Source organism: Ambystoma mexicanum, chromosome 2p (genome assembly GCF_040938575.1).
Source record: "Ambystoma mexicanum isolate Mex_15411 chromosome 2p, UKY_AmexF1_1, whole genome shotgun sequence".
Lineage (NCBI taxonomy): Eukaryota > Metazoa > Chordata > Amphibia > Caudata > Ambystomatidae > Ambystoma > Ambystoma mexicanum.
In genome coordinates this window covers 1037636760-1037658811 of record NC_090923.1, presented here as the reverse complement: position 1 = coordinate 1037658811, position 22052 = coordinate 1037636760, and the positions used below count along the sequence as shown (strand labels likewise).

The window sequence follows — 22052 nt, the reverse complement described above, 5'->3', positions numbered from 1 at the left end:
GGAACAGAGATTGGAGGGAGGAGTCGTAGTGTCTGTTAGATTCCAGGGAGCTAGTAATATGGTTAAACACTACACACTGTAGGGTTTTAGATTAGTGAGGAAGGAAGGAGGGAGGGGTAAGAGGTGGTCGCATAAGGTTTGTGCGTCTTTTATTGCTGAAATGTGGGTCTCTTTCCGCCCATTTCACCTCCGCCATCCAAACATGAATCTCATTCAGTTATGAACATAAAGGGCTTTAACAAAGGCCTTCACTGGTGATTCTTGGGCTGTGTTTCTTCAAGCCCTTTTGAGTCTTGAACTGTGATGACGGGTGGTACTCCAGCCGATGACGAGGAGCATGTGTTCATTAGTTTCATCCTTCTTTATCTCCCACTAAAAGTCGCTTCACTGGACATCTGGCCAAGCTCGCCAGCCAGGTGACTGCCGTGGACTTCATGCAGAACTTTCTAGATAAGAACCAAGCGGATAATGGTCAGCGTGGCAACATCACTTTCCTGCAGGCCGATGTGGCCCAATTGGAGTTGCCAAGAGACAGGTGAGTGAAAGGCGGCAGAGGGGGTTAGGCTAGAAGGTGGTGTGACATGTGGATGGGGCGCGACTGACCGAGGCCACTCCAGGGCCAAGGACAACACAGAGGTATAGGCTCCCATTAAGCAATGAACGGTTTGCCTGAGTGCGGGTTCCGGTGGGGCAGTGATTTTGGTGGTGGCTCTCTGGGGCAGGATTTCGAGGGCTTCCTAGACTGCTGTTAAACCTAGTCTGTGGATGCCAATTGTAGACTGAGCCGGGTGAGGATTGGTCTGCACTTGCTGCTTTTAGGAGCATTCTTAAGTGACTGTGGTTCTCTCTGCTTCCTTCTGCTGGGACTGTCACGAAAGCCTGCCTAGCATTGCCTTGCCCTAGCGCAGGCCCTGCTTGTTTGGTTGGAGGTTCTTCTGGCTTCAGATTGGGGTGGTGCCCTGGGCAAAAGTTTCCGGTTTATGAAGGGTACGAGTTTTGTGGCCTCATTGTTGCAGGAGTGTGGGGATACCTGCTGCTAGTTGTGAGATGGGTATTCAATGGGGGCATGCATCAGTGGGATTTGGCTGCTTCCAAGCCCTTTACCCATTGACATGGGTCCTATCCTGATCTGGCAGAGGGCGAACACTTCCGCGCTGTCTGTGAAAACATAACATGTATAAGTAGTCTAGTTTAAAATAACATGCAGTATTACTTTCCGCAAACCTTGCATCACTCTTTGACCCTCAGCCATTACAAGTAATGCCAGTTCTTAGAGTCCACTCTATTCTTTCTTCTCCATTTAATGCCCACCGTATCCACGTTCCCTCAGTTGCCTGGGGCAAAGGTGGTGGCCCAGGGTACGAGAATGGTTATTTTGGGGGGCTGTCTAGAGGGAGGGCGGATTCTGTTGCTTGAGGTTTTTTTGCTTGCAGAGGCATAAAGGCAACCTGTCTAGGTGTGTAAAGGATAGGAGTTTGGGGACATCTTTTTTTGTAGGGACCCTGTTATTTTACTGTGTACTTCTACATTGCAGCTTTGACTTCATCTTCTCCAACTGGCTGTTCATGTATCTCACTGACTCGGAGTTAGTCCAGCTCACGCAGAGGATGATGGGATGGCTGCGTCCTGGGGGCTACTTGTTTTTCAGAGAGTCTTGCTTCTTCCAATCAGGTGAGGTTGTACACCCTCTTCCCCGCAAGTGGTGGTACCTGTTCTCAGCCACCTGTTGGGATCCTCACTGGTTTCCAACTAAAATGATGAGATGGCCGTGCCCTTCTCTCTCCTTAGATTCTGAGTCTTCCTTTGTTTTTACTCCCACTGAGTTTCCCTTCTCTCTCGTGTCTTTATATTCATTCTCTGTTTTTCCCTTTGCTAGTCTATGCTCACTGACCTTTTTCTTTCTTGAGTCCCTTAGATTGTTGCTCTGTCCATCTCTCCATTTCGTTATCTTGTAGTCTTTTTCAATATCCATCTATTTTTTCCTTTCTGTTTTTCTCTTTCTTCTATCTGAATAGTTTTTCCCCTGTCAATATTTTTCTCCTTTTTTCTATTTTTCAATATTTCTTTCCTTAATTGCTGTTTCTATTCTTTTCTTCTTTCTCTCCCTTACTGTATTATTATTTTTTTTTTTTTAAGACCGACCATGGTCCCCCATTGTGATCTTTGCATTTTGTGTGGGCTCGTACCTTGGTATCCTGTAACTGTGAGGGATGCTGCTACTCCCCTCGTCTTGGGACCTTTAACTCTGTGGCCCTCTGATTTTAGTAGGCTACTACTGCAAGCCTACAGACTAATACAGGTGCAGAGTCCAAACAATTCACCCAAAGAAGGCCTCTTTTCCCAATTCCCTTCCGCATTTGATGAGCCTTGATTGTGATTCCTCTACAGAGAGGGCTCTAATTCCAACAACCTCCTACTCGGAAGGGTTTGGCTTTGGGTTAGATCCCTCCTTGTCTGAAGGTTGATGGCACTGAGCTCATGCCAGTCTGAGGAGCTATGAATCTGAGATACCCTTATTGTAAGAATCTCTGCCTCTGAAGCATGTCTAGTCTCAGTGGTTCTGGAGGTGACGACAAAAGAAATGGAGGAGGCGCTCAAATAACGGGCCTTTGTCCTCCCCCCCCCCCCCCGGGTTAGGGGGGAGGAGTGCATGTAAGCCCGGGAATACCGAGGGGCTGGAAACCCGCCAAATGGGCAAACATGCCCACGAAAGCAGTCAAAAGAAGTTTGCGGGTCAGGGGGGCTTTGAGAAGCCTTGTGTGGGCCCACCGGACATTGCAGCAGAAGGACGCCATCGGGCGCTCATGGAAGGAGAACCAGTCTTCTTTTGTTTACCTCCCATCCACCCTGCTTATAGGACGGCGAAATTGCAAGGCCTGGCCGTTGCTGTCGCAGAACGGCGAGGCTGTGGTTTGCGACCAGTGGCATGATACAGGCTACTAATGAGCCGTGGAAAAGCGGGAAGGGTTTACGCTCTTCTCGCAACCAGCAGCTCTTGGTTGCCTAAGCAGCAAAGGTGCTGGAGGTATTGATGAGAGCTCGGCTTCCCCCAACAAATGGCACTCCCCCAGCCCAGGAGCACAAAGTTTGGTTTGCAGTGTTTTGAGCTTGGTAGCTATAAACAATGTTGTGAAAATAAATCTGCAGCCTTTTATGCCAACAAAGTAAGAATGTCTCATTCTGCACCTTTTTCCTTGGTGGGGTGCCAAAGGGGGCGAATGGAATGAGCAAGCGTGTTGGTACAATCATGGACAAATGCCCAGGTTATGATTTTGACACACTCTGTGTAAGAGGCTTTGCCTCAGACACTCTTCGTGCAAGAGAAGCTATATCTCGGGGGGCAATTTTTGGCTGAGCGAGTGTGACACTGGTTCCAGTCTTCTAAGAAAGTGTCCAGGCAAAAGGAACTGTCCAGAGCCCAACTGCACACTGTTAACGGGGAACCAAAAAGGTTCATTATTTTACTAAAGTCATGTATACCAATATTTAATACATTGAAATGTCCTTTAAATAGCCAACCAGGTAACTAACATTAGTGAAAAATACTGTAAAGAATTTAAATAAACAAAGCTCTATTAATGAGGGTCAGGCAAGAGCACCCTATGTGTTTTGGGACAGCGGTCTCTTCAGGGATAGACCCTCCCAATATTTCTGAAAGAATAGATAAGATGAAACACAGTGAACATACCACATCCATTAACACAGGCACCTAATGTTCGTGCTATTGCTTAGAAGCACCTGGATCTGTTCCTAACCTGCTGTGACTGGGAAGCACGCCTTGCATGTAATACATCCATGCCGCGTCCACCAAGACCAAACATTGACATAATGTTCCAACTTAGACAATGGATAGTGACAAACCAGTCTATAAAAAGGTGAGAAAGAACAAGTCCGTAACCATAGCTTGCCCATCCTTGCCTGAGTACAGTGACTCTCTCTAATCTCAGGGACAGTGACACAGAGACCCTCTTATTTGAATGTGCGGAGGCAAAAAGACAGTCACTGTCTATGACTCTGAGGCTCTACTACTCTCTGAAGTTCTGACTCCGTGTCCTCCTGTGTCAAACTCTACTAGGCTGAGGGGTGCACGCTGTCAAACCTTGCTTATCACAGGGTCTCGGACACCTTCTCGCCGACTAAGTCCTTGATCTGCCTGCTTGTGCCTGGGATCTAGTGCAACATTCCTAGAGTTTGGACTTTGCGTGAGGAGGCTGTGCGGTTCACGGATTGCAATAGAGAATACGTTTGCTGTGGACACTCTTGGCGGGGGCCCAGTATGCTACTCTACAGACAGGCCTCGGTGTCCTGAATCTACTACAGTGGTGATTTGGCTCATAAAAAAACCTGTTAAACATACCAAAGCACAATGGCAGGCTCCCCTTGCTTTATCATTGATGTTGCTCAACAAGAGCCCCACCATGAATTTCACTGACCTCCAAGCATATTCACTGTACCACACCAAAGAGCCATAGGCAGTGTGAAACAGGTCTGTGGTTTTGTACATATGTCAAACAATTGCACATTTATTAAATTAGCACCAGTTTTCATATAGCGCTAGCTCAGCCAAGGGCATCAAAGCGCTGTAATAACAGTTGATCTCATTACCCACTGCGTAGTAATCAAATTCTCCACCTCAGAAGCATGAAAGGCTGAGTTGGCCCTGCCAGGACTCGAACCTGCACCAACAGGCTATACACGGATGTCAGAAACGAGTGCTCAGCTCGCTGTGCTATTTGGCCAGCTTGTCAAAGTTTTGTTTTTTAGTATATGAAATATACTGCATTGAGGCCTCACAACAGTGAAGCTAAAAAGTGTGGCTTCCTTGGTAAATGTGTTCCAACGCACAGCCTCAGCTTGTGCCTTGATTCTCTGTTAAAAGGGTAATAAAGCAATGTAGAGGCTAGTGAATGAATGTCTTTTTTCTATGTCTATTACTAATTTTATGTTTCTGAAAACACTAACTTGCAGACAGCTTGTGGACTTTTACCGTAAACGGTGAGTGTGTAGAGTCCAAGGGGGTCATTCCGAGGTTGAAGGTAAGGGATTACCGGCACCTGTAAGGGCACCGATGGCGGTAATCCCTTACCTCCGTATTCCGAGTTCCCTTTGCGGGTCCCTCTTTACCTCCTGCTTTTAGCAGGAGTAAATTACGGGACCCGCAAAGTGACCTTGGAGTAAATTACGGCACCGTAATTTACGGTGCCGTAATTACCTCCTTCCCCATTCCCATTGAGCCCTTTGGGGGCAGGGATGGGGAAGGGCTATGGTGAATGGGGAATTACCGGTCCATCCAACCTTGGAATAGACCAGAAATTACTCCATTCACCATGCCGGTATTCCATGGAGTAAATAGCTCCATGGAGCTATTTACTCCATGGTGTAGTCCTAACTCGGAATGAGGGCCCAAGTGTTTACTCTTTCCTTGCCTACACATCTACAATGCAGTAATCCACTACACAACTATTGCATTTAGCAATGTCCTGTTATGATTATGTTTTTCCTAGAGACCTGTCACCCATCACGGGAAATGCTAAAAGCATTCAGAAGTATGAGAAACAAAACTTCACCCCATTACTCTTTATATATGCACACACGCATCATAATCGCGCTCCAGGGCCTCCAACGCTCTGGACTTCGGTCCTCTGAGGGCGTTCCCACTAACAGCGCATTGAGACTATCATAATGGTAAAAGTGCTGCTACACAAATGACAAGTACAATACAATATGTATTGTGTGATCACATGTGCACCGGGAGGCACAACTGCACCAATTCAACCTGCTTGTGCTCCAAAAACATTTATACATTTTTTTGCACTACCCCTTGCTTTCAAAAATCCTTCACCTATGATGGGTCAATGCATTTTGTTAGTATTTGCTTGCAGGTTTTCTCCACGGGGTCAATGCATTTTGTTGTTAGTATTTGCTTGCAGGTTTTCTCGCTGCTAGTGGGGTGGAGGGCACCATCATCTTGAAAGGCCCCCTTAACACCTTCACCTGACCCTCTCCACGACCGCCCATGCCATCCAAAGTCAGAGCTCCTCCTTCCATTAACCAGTGCTCCAGATGCAGTCACATTTTTGTATTAAAAATAAATATATTGCATCTAAATTCAGCAATTCAGGTGGCTTTTGAAGATGAAAGGAGCACCCGACTCCTACACTGAATGGACACGCCTGGCCTCAGCAGCAGCGTGAGGGGCATTCGTTGAAGAATTGCAGTGCGCTTGCTTTATATGTGTTGTTTTGGCCATCTTAAGCTCACTTCCTGCAGCGACTGAAACCCAAACCAGGAACTGAATGAGTGGGCACTACTAGGATACCTTTAGTGAATATGCCTGTGGCCCCACCACCCATTTAACATCATTTCGGCCCCCGTGACTGGTATGTAAATAAGAACATAATATATATTTTTAAGCAAACTGATCGGTGTCCCATTAAAATATTTTATATGGTTTTAAGTAAGATGAATTCAACACAACGGGGCATTTTTATTTTATTTTAATCCCTCTATATTGTATGGAGAGGACTAAACAGCTGCCCGCAGCGCCGTTATTACAATTTGCACTACAAAAGGCAAAACCAAGGTATTAATGTAGGTGGCCTGTATGGCTTTGTTTTGCTCTTGGCAGTGCAAATGGCGGCTGACGTTTACTCTGCATTCCTCTGGAATCCTCCCGCTTTATGCTGGTTGCAAACATTGACGGATTCCATAGGACTCTGCAGCATTCCGGCCAGCGTGAACGTAAATTCTGCTGCATTTCCATGGCAGAGAGGGTGTGGAGATGGAAACGGATATTCCGTTTCCCCTTCCTGCCATACAAATCATACAGAATTTTTGGCAGGCTGCCACCACCAGGTGGGCCTATAGTCGCAGCACGGGCTCTCACTGAGAGGGTAGTCTCCAAAGAGATGAGTCCCTGGCACTACCACAGCCCCTTTTATTCTCAATTTTTTCTTTGTGCTCGTGCATGCACAGAAGCGGTTTCTCACAGAATCGGCCAGGCTCCTGCACTCCGGCTTAAGTGGATTCGTCACATCCAGCAATGTGAGGTTAGTCTTAGGCTGAGTAGTGTGGGCTCCCTTTGCTCGTGTTACCTGACCCCTACCTATGGAATAAAATTGCAGACCAATTTTGTTGTGGAAAAATTATAGGCCGTAGGCTTTTTATTTTCTTACAGAAAATACACAAAAAACATATATAACAATAAGGTGCTTTTGGGCACTTCGTGTCCAGCTTTGTGGATGCCCAAAACTTCTCCTCACCAAGTCTTTGTTACCCTTAGGCATCCGTTCCTGGACACGTGCCGCCTACGACTTTCTTGTACCGTGTACCAAAGAAAGTACTCAGCGTTCCGGCTCCTGCCTGTTTCCTTCTTCTTTCGTTATCTTGGTTGGGGGGGTTGGGTGGTAAAATGTTTTTCTTCCCCTTTTTCCAGGCCCTAGGAGCTTACCCGAAATGAGATGAGCTCCTTACCTGGTTTGTGCTCCTTCCTTCTTTCTGGGGACTACTTATACCCCCAGGCCCCTTTGTTCTTCCCTTGGGGGCCCAGACTTCCCCCTGTTTCCCCTCACACCTTTTCTTGGCGTCGTTGTGCCGTTTCCTGTCAACGCTGGGGTGAGGGTGCCATCTGGCCGCCCCTCCCCTAGGCTTTCGCGCCGTTTCTCCCCCACCCTGCGCCTAACCCCCCAGACCCTCCATCGTGCCGTACTTCTTACAGCCCGGGGCCTGGGGCATAGGCTGAGTAGTGTGGGCTCCCTTCGCTCGTGTTACCTGACCCCTACTTATGGAATAAAATTGAAGACCAATTTTGTTGTGGAAAAATTATAGGCCGTAGGCTTTCTATTTTCTTACAGAAAATACACAGAAAACATATATATAACAATAATGTGCTTTTGGGCACTTCGTGTCCAGCTTTGTGGATGCCCAAAACTTCTCCTCACCAAGTCTTTGTTACCCTTAGGCATCCGTTCCTGGACACGTGCCGCCACACCTGAGTGGGTGTTGCCTCGGCCGCTCAGGTCCCCCCCCAAAAGCGCCTCTATTTCGTCCCCGCTCCTCCAACACCCTGAACTGGTACCTGCTGAGTGCGCTGCCGTCCCTGTGTATTAGCAATTGCCGGCCGACCTCCGGTCAGATCTCTGGTAATGCCTGTGTAATGCATCTGGGACAGTGGTCCTTCTCTCTGATGCAGTTGAGGTCTATAGCTCTCCCCTTTCCTGCCTGGTCAGTTTTGGATTTTCTCAACATTATGGACCTGCCCTTGCTCCCTATGCGAACGTCGCTTTTTGACAGGCCATCCCCTGCTATCGTATTACGGGCTACTAGTTTACCTACCCTGAAGGCCCCCTAGTATGCCCAGGCGAATGCTGCCCTGAACAGGGCTGTTTAATCTATGCTGCTACATGTGCTTTGTAATATTTTCAACAGAACCACCAGTTTCCCAAAATTCAGGGGCCTCCTGCTGTCCGGTTTCTTCCCTTCTAACTTTGCCCAACCCTTCATTTCATACTTTACCCGTGGGCTGTTTGTTGGATCTGGTACACCGGCTACCTTTGTGGTGTATGCAACTGCGGCTAAGTGTGCTGCCGCCCAGCTTTACTTTTTTCCCTTTGGCAAACGCCCCCTCCAAAGATTCACACATGCCTCGCGCTTATGCATGCATTACATTTTTTAGACATTCCCGTGTGATGGCTCTCATTAATTCCAATACCACTGGGCACGATGCACTCCCTTTATTCAACACGTGCACCACTGCCATGTTATCCGACCAACCCGCCATTTCTTTGTTATTTAGCACCTTTCCCCATGCACACAATGCTACCCCGATTGGAAAAAGTTCCATCGACGTGATATTCCTAGTCCATGCTGCCTCCTGCCATGACCTTGGCCATTTCTCTGCGCACCACTCTCTCCCTAGTATTGCCTCAAAACCAAAACTTCCTTCTGCATCCGTGAACAACACTCTTTTTCCCTCTTTGTTGGTGGGCGAGCGCCGATGATCGACCCATTAAATGACCTCAGAAATTCTCCCCAAACTTTCATGTCTCTTGATTCCCCCTCCTATCCTGACTCTGTGGTGCCCCATCTTGGCCCCTCTTATCCTTAGCTCAATTCTTTGAGAAGCTTTTCCTTGTGGCATGACCCTTTCAGCAAAGTTTAGCTTCCCTGCTAATGCCTGCAATTCTCTTACTATTGCCTTGTTTCTCCCTTTTAGGTTATTTATTGTTTCCAGCACATCTGCCACTTTAACCTCTGGAATCCGGCATACCCCATGCCTTAAGTCAATTTCTATCCCCAACAATTGGATTGTCTGCGTCGGGCCCCTCGTCTTTTCCCCTGCCAGCGGGAAACTCGGTAACAGTTGGACGGCTGATTATATATCTTCCTTCGCCATCCATGCCCCTTTGCCTGCCTACCCCCACATTTTCTTGGAATGTTGAACCCTTCCTGGAAACCTCTTCTGATCACTTCGGCAGCCTCTTGATCTGGGGATGCTTGGAACCACTCTTCCATTTTTTCAATTTTCACTGGTGTGGCCCCCTTCTCGCTCCAGCCCCTAGTTCCGCTTCTCATTGCTTCTGTTGCTGGGTGCTTTTTTTTTTTTTGCTCTGGTGCACATGGTGCTGCTGTGGTCTCCTCTACATTTCTCGCACTTGTGGCTGAACTTGCACTTCCAGCCCCAGCCCCAGCTACATGGAACCCCTTTTCCGAAATTCCGACATTGCGCAGGCTCTGCCCGTGGTTCCCACGTGTTTAGGCTGCCGCCCCCCTGGGCCGTTGGTGGTATGCTGCTCTGCCAACCTCTCTGTGACCCATATTGCCTATCTCGAAAATTCTGCTCCCTGGATCTATTATAGCTACTTTCGTACCTTCTGTTATTATACCTGTCCTCGCCCCTATATTCATTCTGCCAATAGTGCCTTATCTGTTGCCCACCTGAATTCTGTTCCCTGGAGTCTAATTTTTCCTTCAATGCATTAAATATGTATAGGTTAATGTTTTCCTCATCCCCACCCCATATCCATGGTCGTATTCTTTCCATGCATCCCCCCGAATACCTTGTACACTTTCAACACCCTTTGTTGATATGTTACTAATGCTTCCCCGTCATCTGGGTATTTCTCCAATATAATGGTGAACATTATCCGAAAGGCTGCTACGCAGTTATCAAAGCTCTTCACTACTGTCGCCCTCATTAGTAAGCCTTTCTCATCCTCCTTTATGTCTTCTATTGACACATTCATTCCTCTCTTTTGACATTCTAAAAGGGAAAAAATGGCTATGAACTCCTTCCTCTAGATTTTTTCTTTCACCTTGTCGTTCTTATACCATGCCATTGCTTTCATAGACTGGCCCTGTGCATCTTTCCCCATTGTTGGCCTGCCATACTTAGTTATGGCTGGCCCCCCTTGCTTGCCAGCTGTGACTGCTGCCACTACACCTGAGTTGTTCCACCCCCTGCGGTGGGTTCCCTCTCGCAGGTGCTTCCGTTGTACCTACGGGTGCCACCGGCGGACTGGGTGTAATCCCCTGGGGACTGGGACCTGGCGGGACCCCTTGTGGACTGGGTACCATCGGTGCCCCTTGAGGTGTGGGGACCGGGGTATGCTCTGACCCTGCCCCCCTGACCCTCTTCCTGCTCCCTCTATACCAGAGCCCTTCTGTTTTCTTTGCTTACCACCCCTTTCCACTTCACCCCTGCCTTCAGGTGGTCCCTTTCCTCATCGTCACTGCTTTCTGCTTCTGATGATGAAACCCCTTGCTCCTCCCTGTGTCTCCTATGCCCTCTGCCCTTCCTGCCACTGGTTTTGGGCGACTTACCCGTACCTGTGATGCAGGTTTTTAACATTTTTACAATTTGCCTCCCAACTTTATCATCGTTTTTCACCGTACCTTTATTCATTTCCTTCCTCTTCTTCTTCTTCCTGGGTGCCTCCGTCTGGTCTTTTAATCTCCTTGGCTCTTCTCTCCCCCTCTTCTGTCCTTGTGGTACTGCATCTTCTCCTTTGCTGTCGCTGGACTCCTTGATCAGCAAAGGCGACATTACCTTTGCCCTCTCCTCCTTTTGGATGATGTCCAGAACCCATTGGGCCCCATACTCTTTTTCTGCCATTCTGTCCCATTCACTGAAATCCTGTGCCCTCCTCGCTCTTTCCTCCGCCATCCTTCTTGTTTGAATTCTTCCTTTATGCTGCAATCTGCCCTTTCCCTTTTTTTAATTTATTTTTTTATTGCTTCTTTTATTTTATCTGTATGCTCCCTCTTTGGTGTATTTTTTCTCTTCTTTGCTCACTTTGTTTCTGCTTCTGCCCCCTATCCTCAAGTTACTGCTGTGTAACAAATGTTGCTGTCCCTTGAAACTTTCTTCAGGGTACCATCGTGACCCCTCGTGCTTGTCTCCTTAATGAAATCACTGTTCTTCCCCAAGCCGGGCCTTTCCTGAACGTTGACGCTCCAAAGAAACCTCTTGTTGATCTTGCGTGCCTGCCCCTTTAAGATCTTGCAAGCAGGGCCTTTCTTGAGCGTTGCCGCTCCTTAAATCATCTTTGTGGCTTGTACCGGCCCCACTGTCAAAGACCCGCTTCTTTCCGTTTTGCTTGTTCTTATTGCTTTAACTTCCTTTTACTGCCCCAATCTATCGTGCCTCAGTAAATGTTTCGCTGATTTTTTAATCTCCCCTTAATTGCATAAACTTCCTCCTGGCACGTTTTCCCAACCTGTTTGCAGTACCTGGGCCCCTCCCCCGCTGCTCTGTGAGCCTGCGGCTCACTTTGGCAACAATCTTGCAAGGTTAGCGTTGCCTTTTCCTGGCAACGCCGTGCGCATCTCCTGCAAATGGAACGTTTTGTTTTGGAATTTAAACGCTCATCTTCCCTGATGCTGGGTCCCGCTAAAGAAAACCTTTCACTCAGGCATCTAACTTCCAGTACAAAAATCAGAATTGTGTTGTTGTTGGATTGGCTCAAACCCCCAACCTCCAATGTACCAGCCACAATCGTTACTGTGTGCGCCACAGCTACTTGTTTATTTTGTGCCTGTCCCCTTTAATAATTAGTTGCTCTTCCCCAGCCGGGCCTTTTCCGAGTAATGTTGCTCCTACTGTTCCGGCCCTGCCCCCTTTTCACCGCTCCTTCCTTTTACGTGCCTCCGGGTTGGCCGCTCCTCCCGGGACCTCGTCTGCCCGCCTGTACCCTGCGAGCGATGCCGTTTACCTGCTCTCCTTCCTCGGGGGTGCCCGCAATGGTTCTGCTACTCTTCTGGATCCCGCCGATGAAAACCCTGCACGGCTGGTGGGTCCTGCGGCTATCTCGACACGGCTCCCCGACGTTGCTGCCCGGCGCTGCTGCCCGTCTCGGGTCTTCCCTCTGTGCACGCCGGCTGGTCCTTCTCACGCAGACCTCCGGCTTCCGAATTGATGTCCCGTAAACGTTCCCCCCCCCCCCCCCTTTTCCAGGCCCTAGTAGCTTACCCGAATGAGGTGAGCTCCTTACCTGGTTTGTGCTCCTTCCTTCTCCTTCCTTCTTTCTGGGGACTACTTATACCCCCAGACCCCTTTGTTCTTCCCTTGGGGGGCTGGACCTCCCCCTGTCCCCCTGTTGTTTCCCCTCACACCTTTCCTTGGCATCGTTGTGCCATTTCCTGGCAACGCTGGGGTGAGGGCGCTATCTGGCCACCCCTCCCCTCGGCTTTTGCGCCGTTTCTCCCCCACCCTGCGCCTAACCCCCCAGGCCCTCCATCGTGCCGTACTTCTTACGGCCTGGGGCCTGGGGCACGGGGGCGTGGGAAATAAGGTACCTAATGCAAGCTCTGCCCTTGGGAATTTGGGGTCCATACGGGACACGTCATTGATGAAATCGAGGATTAGATGCCATCAAGGGTAATGGGTCAACCCGGAGAGTCAACCGTGAATAAATGTTATGTTATGTTGATTTATACCTGAATGCTGCCATGTAACTACACCCATGCAGCTGTCCACTCACCTCACTGCCAGATTGCCAGCATTCCAGGTCAGCTGGCAGAGGCGGGAAAATGGCCAGCCCTCACTCGGGCAGGGGCTCCTCTAAGTTTGTAATCCTTTTGAAAGTATGAAAAGGACTTTGGGCATCGCTCTTTCTTAGAAAATGGTATGTATGGCCTTAACAAAGTGTGAAAATTGAAAGGTGAGATGTTACCGTTGGAAGAGTGCTGTTTGTGAGTGTGTTGAGCAGCAAAGTGACAGCATTTCATGCAGTTGAACATCACGCAAAGGACAGTAAAATTCGGGGACAGGTACAAAAACAGTTTGAGAAGATAACCTGCTTTAAATAGGGAAAGAATTCTCCACCTACTGGAATTTGGCATGAGAGCTGTTCACACATAGGCTGCTTTGTCAGCCGCGTCTTAACAGCGTCTCGACAAATGTCCGGCGCTGAATTGGCTTTCGCGCCACTCGGGCCACGCCGAATGGGGCTCTGCGGCCAAAGTGGTGCACCAAATCAGCCGGCGCCAAAAGGCTTGCATCAAAACATGGCATACCGGACGCCCACGATTTCTATAGTCTGATAGTTACCCAGTTTGTGCTTGGAACTACTACTCACCAGGAGTTGCTATTGCACTGACTCCGATGCCAATTCATGGTTCCCTTAAGTGAAACAACTTCACTATCCAAAATATTATCTTGTTCAAACAGGAGACAGCAAGAGAAGCTTCAATCCCACGGTTTATCGCAAACCTGCCCAGTACAACCACCTCCTTACCTCGGTGGTGCACGCAAGGGATGCCGAAAACAGCTACGGGTTCGAGATTGTGATGTCGAAGTCGGTGCAGACGTACATCAAGGTAATGAGCGTATACGTTGTTGGCTTGGGTTTCACTGGCTGAGCTGTGTTTGGGGCTGCTAGTTATATAGTAGTCTGTTATGCTGCAGGTCAGGATTCAGATGAAGTGGCAGAGTTGTGTGTTTGGCTCAGAATCGACATTTCAGGTCCAGTCTCAGAAGAGTGTGTGTGTGTGTCTGTATGTATTAGCCCTAGAGTTTCTGACCTCATGATTGAGATGCATTGGTAGAGCTGTCTCTGTGCCCTGAAATTGCAGACGTTGATGCTGTCAGGAGTGAGATGTGCTGGCGGGCCTGTGTAGTAGAATTGAGTTTTCTGGGTGTGAAGGCAAGTGTTCTAAAGGCACTATTCTACAAATGGAGGAACCCAAAACTTTTTTAACCGACGGAGTATTGACTCAGGATTTCAAAATCAACAGACAAAGAAAGTGGGGATTTGAGCCAGGAGGTACCAAGGAAAAAATGACTGTGTGTAGTATCAAAACCGGGACTTTTGTGATTTTAAATGGTTTGTAAACTTTTTATAAAAATGTGAGAAAATATTTTTTGCATAAAATAGAAAAAAAGAGTATAAATTTTTATGTAGATAATAAAATGTTTTATTAATACATCTATAGTTTTATGATTCCTAAAGCAAGGATGAGGCCTAGCCCATAAAGTACCAGCAACGACATAGAGTGTACCTGTGGAGTGTTCTTTATCTGTGGAGTGTTCTAAAGGGCAAGGTTCTTTAACCATGTGTTCTCCTCTTCACTCCTCCCTGTCCCATAGTTGAAGGGTAATCAGAACCAAGTTTGCTGGCTTCTGCAGAGCGTGCCCCGAGACCGTTCAGCCAACCAGGGCTATGAAACCTTCCAGCAGTTTCTGGATAACAACCAGTACTCACGGCGAGGGATCCTGCGATACGAGAAGATCTTCGGCCCTGGCTTTGTCAGCACGGGTGGGCTAGAGACCACTAAGGTAAGACACATGATTAGAACGGAGCAGAGATCCTCGCTGTATAATGGGGCAGAGCGTGGTTAGGTGTGCGAAGGCTAACACTGAGTGTCCTATCCCCGGCCATATTCTGTAACATTTTGACGGCAGCACAGGGCTTTGTTGGCATCAACATTTGTGTTGAACTGAAGGCACAGACCACTGATTCGGATTACTTACTAGTAGCAGCGTTGGACTCTCCCTCAGTAGAAACCCTTATATTCCACTCATCCACTCTATAGTTGGGGGCCCTTAGAATTTCCCCTCTCAGAATGAGTCCTTAGAATCATTGCTTACGCCATCATTTTGCTGCGGTTCTAGCGGAGCAGACCCAGACTTTATCCACTTACGTGGCCAAGTTCCGCTCGGCTGGATTTTAGACATTTTCCACCTGGACGGATTATGGCGGCCACCATGCACAAACATGGCCATCATTACAAGATCCCTATGAACTCTCCCTGCTCTTTTCACGCATGAAAGGCCATGCAGACTCCATAGAGATCCCATCCAATACAAGCAGGGATACTGGTGGATTCCCTGCATGGAGCATGGAGACTCTTGGTGCATATCTCTGGCGCGTTAGCCCCAAACACAAAGACATACAGTGTATACCTTCATGCTTTTCACAGCGTGTGGCCCATTTAACATCCACAGCAACATGAGTTTCTTAGTGTGGTCTTCGTTGTCCCTTATAGTCCCTCAGGTGGGTCTCATAGACATCTTCCTGAATAGGGGCCCCTCAGAAGCCCCTCTAGGAAAGGTCCTTAGAATCTGCTGAGTATTGGCCCTTTGGACCGCTCCCTGAGTAAGTGCCCTCGGGATCCCCGGCGCTAGTGGGCCTTTGAATTCCTCCCCTAGCCCAGTAGAGGCCAGCCTGCAGACTAAGACCGGCCAAGGAATCCTCTTACTATAGGTTTCAGCCTCCTTCCTGTGTGGCTCAAGCTATGGGCCTCAAATTACTACTGACAAGTGTCCTTAGAAACCCCTTAATTCAGACTCCCTGGTCCCCTTACTAAGGACATTGAAATGCCGTTTGCTGAGACCTTTAGATCCACGTCACTGTGTGCTCTAGAAGCAGACCTGACTAGTCTCTGGGTTTAGCCCGCAGACTCTGGGTTTTTACGCTCTTCTCCGGGGAAGAGAGTGGAGTCTCTGGATTTTCCAGCCATCCCTACAACTCCTCCCACATGTCCATGTGATTGGCTACGAGAACACTATAGTGGCCAGTTACATGAAAGTGTGGGCAGACACACTGTACCGTGGGCAAATCTCGCCCATATCTTGCGTAAGTCACTACACAGCATAATGTTTCACTGATTTTGTTAAATGTGTGTGCGGGGCCTTGCGAACATGTGGGAGGGGCATCCGGTGTCTTAGATTTCCGGGTTTTTCATTTTGGAATGTAGGCAAGTCTGCATAGAACCCCAATGTTGTGATCACTCAAGATTCTAGTACCATAATCTCCATGCCGTCACATTCCTATGTATTATTTATATTAATAGCGCAGTCACTCACTTGCGCAGTAGGGTCTCGTCTTTACCTGTGCTTGCCAAGACAGCAAGAATACCCTATACACTCGTCATCACTGCCCAACACCCTAGAACAGGTCATATTTTGAATGCATTTAGAATACAAAGCGGCTTCGTTTAGCACAATGAAGCCACAATTTAAGGCTTCTGAAGAGCAAGTAGAAATTGTATTTATTTGAAAAACCTCTCACCCAGAAAAAAAAACCGGAGGAACTGAAACAATATGATTTGGATGGGCTGAATTTAAGCCAGGAATGTGAGTGTCGTTTAAGAGAGGTGAAGGCTTATTTTTGTGCTCCCTCGGCTCTCCTACGCTGCGCATTGATGCTTGTATTAAAAGGGATATTTCAAAGATTGGCAGCCAATCGTCATCGCCCAGCATCATCAAATGAGGATGCCCGAATTTATTTAGTGGTGGTCAGTGCTGCAAATGGAAAAAAATGTATCGGGGGAACCCTCTCATCGTTGGAGGGGCGCGGCCCCAGAAAATGTCACACAATACAGTATCTCTTCATAGAACACAATCCTGGTGATTTGCATAAAAGCAAAGAGCATTATGGGAACATAAGAACGTCTGCAATTTTAAACCTGTCTTAAAGTGATTCAAAAGAACCCTTTTTGCGCAAATAATGGAATTTGTGCTCTGCAGGTTTGATTCGTCACAGTACATAAGAAAATAAATATCCAGAACACACAATAACTCCACTTGACAGCTCTGAACACAGGTTTAGAGATTCAGAAATGTCACATAACAGGTGCGCGTCCTGTTTTCGTCTTGTGTTGCTTTTTTCTTTGTAAATGCAGGACTGTGCACACTCAATGCAACTGAAAAGCCAAGACTGGACTACCTACTCACACCTGACATGGAGCAACCTGAGATCGCTCCTTTTCCCGTTATAAAGATAGACCTAAAATTCCCAGAGTGCATAGTAGAGGTCTGTAGAAAGATGTAGCACCACATGGTGCCAATTTGATAGCGTGACTACAAGTACCAGAATGCAAGAGGATGCAGTGAGTAGGACAAGAGAGATTGAGTTACCAGAACAGCAATAATCCACGGTATCCATCGCTTGCTGTTTCTTAATCTCCTCGTCACAATTCCTGAGTTTCAAAAAACCCCAGGTGCTTCCTTCGCCGTCTTTCGCTACCTGCCAGTGACGCCACGCTGACAGGGCAGTGCTGCACGCATCGTGAACTAGCCCGAGAGACTCAAGCTACAAAGGATCAAGGCGTTTGCCACGCCAAACTCGTAAAATCATCTTTTTGTTGTGCTGTTTAAACGACCCTTCTTGCCTGCTGAACCCCCAGCTTCCTTTTCAGAGGCATTACAAAAAGCGAACAGGTGCTTTGAGCATGTGACGAGCACGGGAATATAATTTCTTATCTAAATTAGTAACAACTCGCATCTTGATGGAAGACAAAGCATGCAGGGCTCAGCACTCCAAGATGGCGACGGGGCAGAAGAGGATCACCTCAAGGAAGCTAAGTATGATGCACTGCACTTCCGCAAACAAAATGATTGGCTGCTTTTTCCTCCTTATGATTGGAAGCCGAAGCTGCTATTCAGCTTCTGGTGAACCATAAGGATTAGAAGCAAACATCCAATCATTGTTTGCAATTGGACCAGCCAGGACGGTGCTTAGTCCCAACACAGTGTCTCCTCGCGCTCAGAGCTTTCCGTCTGCCATTAGGCTCCATCGCAGGGACTTCATAACATTCTTTGCAAAAAGCAAACCCCCCAGTGGCACAGTGCCCCAATGGGCAAGGTGCCTACACGGAACACCGCTCCGGCAAGACATTGGTTGCCGGATCAGAGCTTTGCCTTGTTTCGGCACAATTCCTCCCCTGGTGGTGGTGGTCAATGCGAGCTTTGCCGCCAGAAGCTTCTTCGAGGCGGTTCTCCGGAGTTGCTGGTGCCTTTTGATGACCTCAACTCTCTGCTTTGGGTTGAAGGAATGTTTTATCAACACCCTGTTTCCGCTTTTGCGATTTTAATTAGTCAATAGCGAGCCCTTTGCTGCAGCAGTGACTACACTTTTGTTCAGTTGCCACTAGATGGCAGTGATGCTTTATAAAAAAGAATCTTTTAGGTCCAATGAGTTATTTAGTGAGGTCCTATAGTTGCTTTTGCATTCTGTGTCCCAATGTTCAGTTACATTCTCGCCCCACTTTTCCTGGCAGCAAGGGACGATTTACCCCCTTTTCACTGGTAGCAGACAAACTCCTTCCTCTTTCTTACTGTGATTCGTCCACATTTTCCAGCAACATGATTGTAATGTTTATATTGATAGGGAACAAGGCCTTTGCCTCGTACCCTTTTCATGTTTAACTAATAGTGTTAGACGCAGGGTTCCTGGTCACGTGCCAAGGCAGCCTGTTACGAGAAATTAAAGAGGTTACAATCCCATATTACGCCTCCGTCTTTATTGCCTCTTGTCCTCATTGAATTCACTGAAAGTATAACAATGGCGACGAGGATTTCATTCCTGCTCGTGCCGCAGTGAGAGACTCGCAACGTCTCCTGCAGCTGAGATCGCCGGGCCCATGCAAAGTGTCTCTCCTGCCGGATCGACAGCGTTGCATGCAACAAAGCGCCTACCTCTTCCTGAACCTTGACCGCTCTACGGTCGTAACACAGAGGGTGGTGCTGGGCATGGCCTGAGGCTTAGCTCATAAGGCTCGTTGGGGCCTGCCATCCCGAACGCCTTAACACTAGAAGCATGGGGCTTCCTGAAGTATGCTATTTCGTATTTACAACCTACCTGCCCTGATTGCTGAAACAGTCTATCAGCACGGTGGTTGGTCACCAGGTCTGCAGTTTACACCTCGCCCACATCACATGTGTGCAAGGCGAAAGGCCTCTGCAACATCACATCACATCACAAGAAGGTGAGAGCTACCAACTCCTCCCTTAAATCCCTGCCAGCATGTCTGATGAGGAGGGTGTCAGCAGCTCCGCAGCTCAGTCCACATCGTCCCCCTCTGCAAATCTGCCCCACAGAGAGGAGGGAAGCCATGAATCTTTACAACTACAGGCAGCCCCGCCTTTTGATATATCCGACACCAGCAGTCTAGCACCACGCTGGGACAGATGGCTCAGAGCGCTCAACATTTACATCGATGATACATCGAGAGGAGCACCTCCCAAGAGGGATATTAATGCACTCCCTAGGACCAGTAGTAAGGGACATTGGGCTTCATTACGAGGCTGGCGGTAGCCATGCCTTTATTCCTTTTTTCCGGCGCCCAGAAATGGGCATTTACCGGGTCATTACGGCCTTGCCGGACACGGTATTTGCCCATTCCTGGGCGCCAGAAAAAAATTCTTCACCATTCCTGTTTGAGCCCCATAAATGGGGCTCAATGGGAATGGGGAAGCCGGATGCACAGGCACCGTTTATAATGGTGCCTGTGCACCCGACGTGCTGTGCTCGCGGGTGCCTTTCATTCCGCCAGGTCAGACCTTGTGGAATGAAAGGCACCCGCGAGCACAACTCGGAGTTGGCCGGTTCATTTACAACGGTACCAGCAAGCTTACTGATTCCGTTTTATCCGGACCGGCAAGCTCGTAATGAGGCCCATTGTGTTGGAGATGCCTGAGAGTGCCATAAATACCTTCCAAAGCATCATTGATTCATTGAACTACTTTGGTTCGTTAAGAAATGCAGATTACGAAAGACATTTTTTCCACACTTCCACTCAAGTAAAGGGTGAAACTTTGGACAATTTCGTCATGAGACTACGTAAAAGGGTCAACTACTGCGATTTTGAACACTATTCAGCATATGAAGCATTAGAATCACAGGTAATTGCTAGTTGTGAGTCGACCGAATTTTGTAAAAAGCTATTGCAAAAACACAAGTCCCTAGAGGAAATCTTGCAGCTAGCAAGAGCTTACCTGGCACACTCGATGCAAGCAGAGTCTATGGGAAACATTAAGATCATCCAATCGCCATCCACTGCACCCGTATGTCAAATGGGGTCGTCGGAGAAGCACACCAATAAGGAACAAGGCAAATGCTCGCCGTGTGGATATCATTTTTCTCATGTAGGCCCATGTCTGGCCATCGGTCATTCCTGCGATGGGTGTGGAGGTGAAAATCACTTCCAGTCAGTATGCAAAAATGTAAAGTATCTTCAGTGGACGGCTGATCGCATGGAGCCAAACAGAAATACTGAAGGGTCTCGGTTCAAAACATGGAGATCTCCCACTAGCAGACAAAAACACTTGAGGAGCAGGTGTTGACGGTCCCCTCGTAGAACCAGTCAACAGCAGGAAAGGAGGGGGGACAACCGCAGAGCGTCCATGCCTGAAGATGCAAGTACGTGGCTGATGCATCAGAAATTGAGCTATGTTGAAGCTGCGCCAAGATACCACAACGATTCTGATTCATCTTCATCCAGCGCCAAGCGCAAGCGAGGGTACGTCCACGCAATAGGAAACAAAACAGCTGCTGAATATAACTCGACAGTATTACTGCAAGTAAATGGCAATGTCCGAGAATGTTTAATTGACACCGGCGCTACTGTCAATGTGGTCAATGAGGACAACTATCGAGGGCTCAGAAACCATGGAACACTACAACCGCCTCTACTGGCATTTAACCCTATGGGGCTGACACACCACTAGAGTGCAAGGGCATGTTCAAAGGCACGTGCTCCTACAAGGACAAAGCAGCAAAATTGACCATATATGTGGTAAAAGGTGAAGTGTCTGGAGGCAGTATTCTTAGTTTCAAATCGGCCATGCAAATGGGGATAGTTCACATAATGAACCAGATTATGACGGCATACACAACTGATCCCAAGGACATGATAGTTAGTGTTCCCTACGCTGTTCACTGGGCCGGGAAGACTCAAGGGGAAAACGGACCAAATTGCACATCAACCCAGACATTAAACCTGCCGCACAACATTATCGCGGAATTCCACTTAACATTCAAAAACAGGTAGAAGATGAACTTCAATTGCTCCTCAGTCAAGACATCATTGAACACATGACAGGACCCACACCATGGGTGTCACCCATTGTCCCATTTCCCAAGAAAGAAAATGGAAGAAACATTTGCATTTGTGTAGATATGAGGGCTCCAAACATGTACATTGAGAGAGAGAGAGACACCTTTACCCCAGGATGACAGATATGATGCACCTACTACACGGGGCAACGTTTTTTCTAAATTCGATATAAACAAAGGGTACCACCAACTTGAATGACACTCAGAAACCTGATACATTACCACATTTTCCACACATGTAGGGCTATTTCGAAAAAAGAGGCTCAGCTTTGGGGTTTCATCTGCAGCTGAGCATGATGACACACTGCACCGAGTATGCACGGCACTGGAGGACGCCAACTTAACATTAAATGCAGCAAAATGCAAATTTAGCAAGTCAACATTCATATTTTTCAGACGCATATTCTCACAGGATGGTCTACAACCTGGCCCTAACATTGTACAAGCTCTCATCGCCATACCAACACCGACATCGACGTTGGTCATACGATCTTTTATGGGCATGGCCAGTTGCCATATATATGCAAGATTTTGCATCCGTGAGCAGACGTCTATGCCTCCTCACTGGAAAAGGGCAAGATTTTGTATAGTCGAAAGAGTGCAAAGAAACGTTTCAAAAATCAAAGCACGCATCACCTCTGCTTCTTGCACAGCCTATTAGTTTACAATTGATGCAATCCCCCTGGGTCTATAGTGAAATTTTGGCTCAATTCA

The 22052-nt window shown here is 47.9% G+C and overlaps 1 protein-coding gene across 2 annotated transcripts in view; it reads left to right on the top strand.

The window, feature by feature from the left end:
• The window catches only part of LOC138567063 (uncharacterized), a 211260-nt gene that overhangs the window by 163317 nt on the left and 25891 nt on the right, over positions 1-22052 (top strand). For both annotated transcript variants that reach the window (XM_069644903.1, XM_069644902.1), the window contains exons 3-6: positions 380-535; positions 1535-1671; positions 13670-13818; positions 14588-14776. In XM_069644903.1, the coding sequence (XP_069501004.1) occupies positions 380-535; positions 1535-1671; positions 13670-13818; positions 14588-14776 (631 nt within the window). The remainder of the gene's footprint in view (positions 1-379; positions 536-1534; positions 1672-13669; positions 13819-14587; positions 14777-22052) is intronic.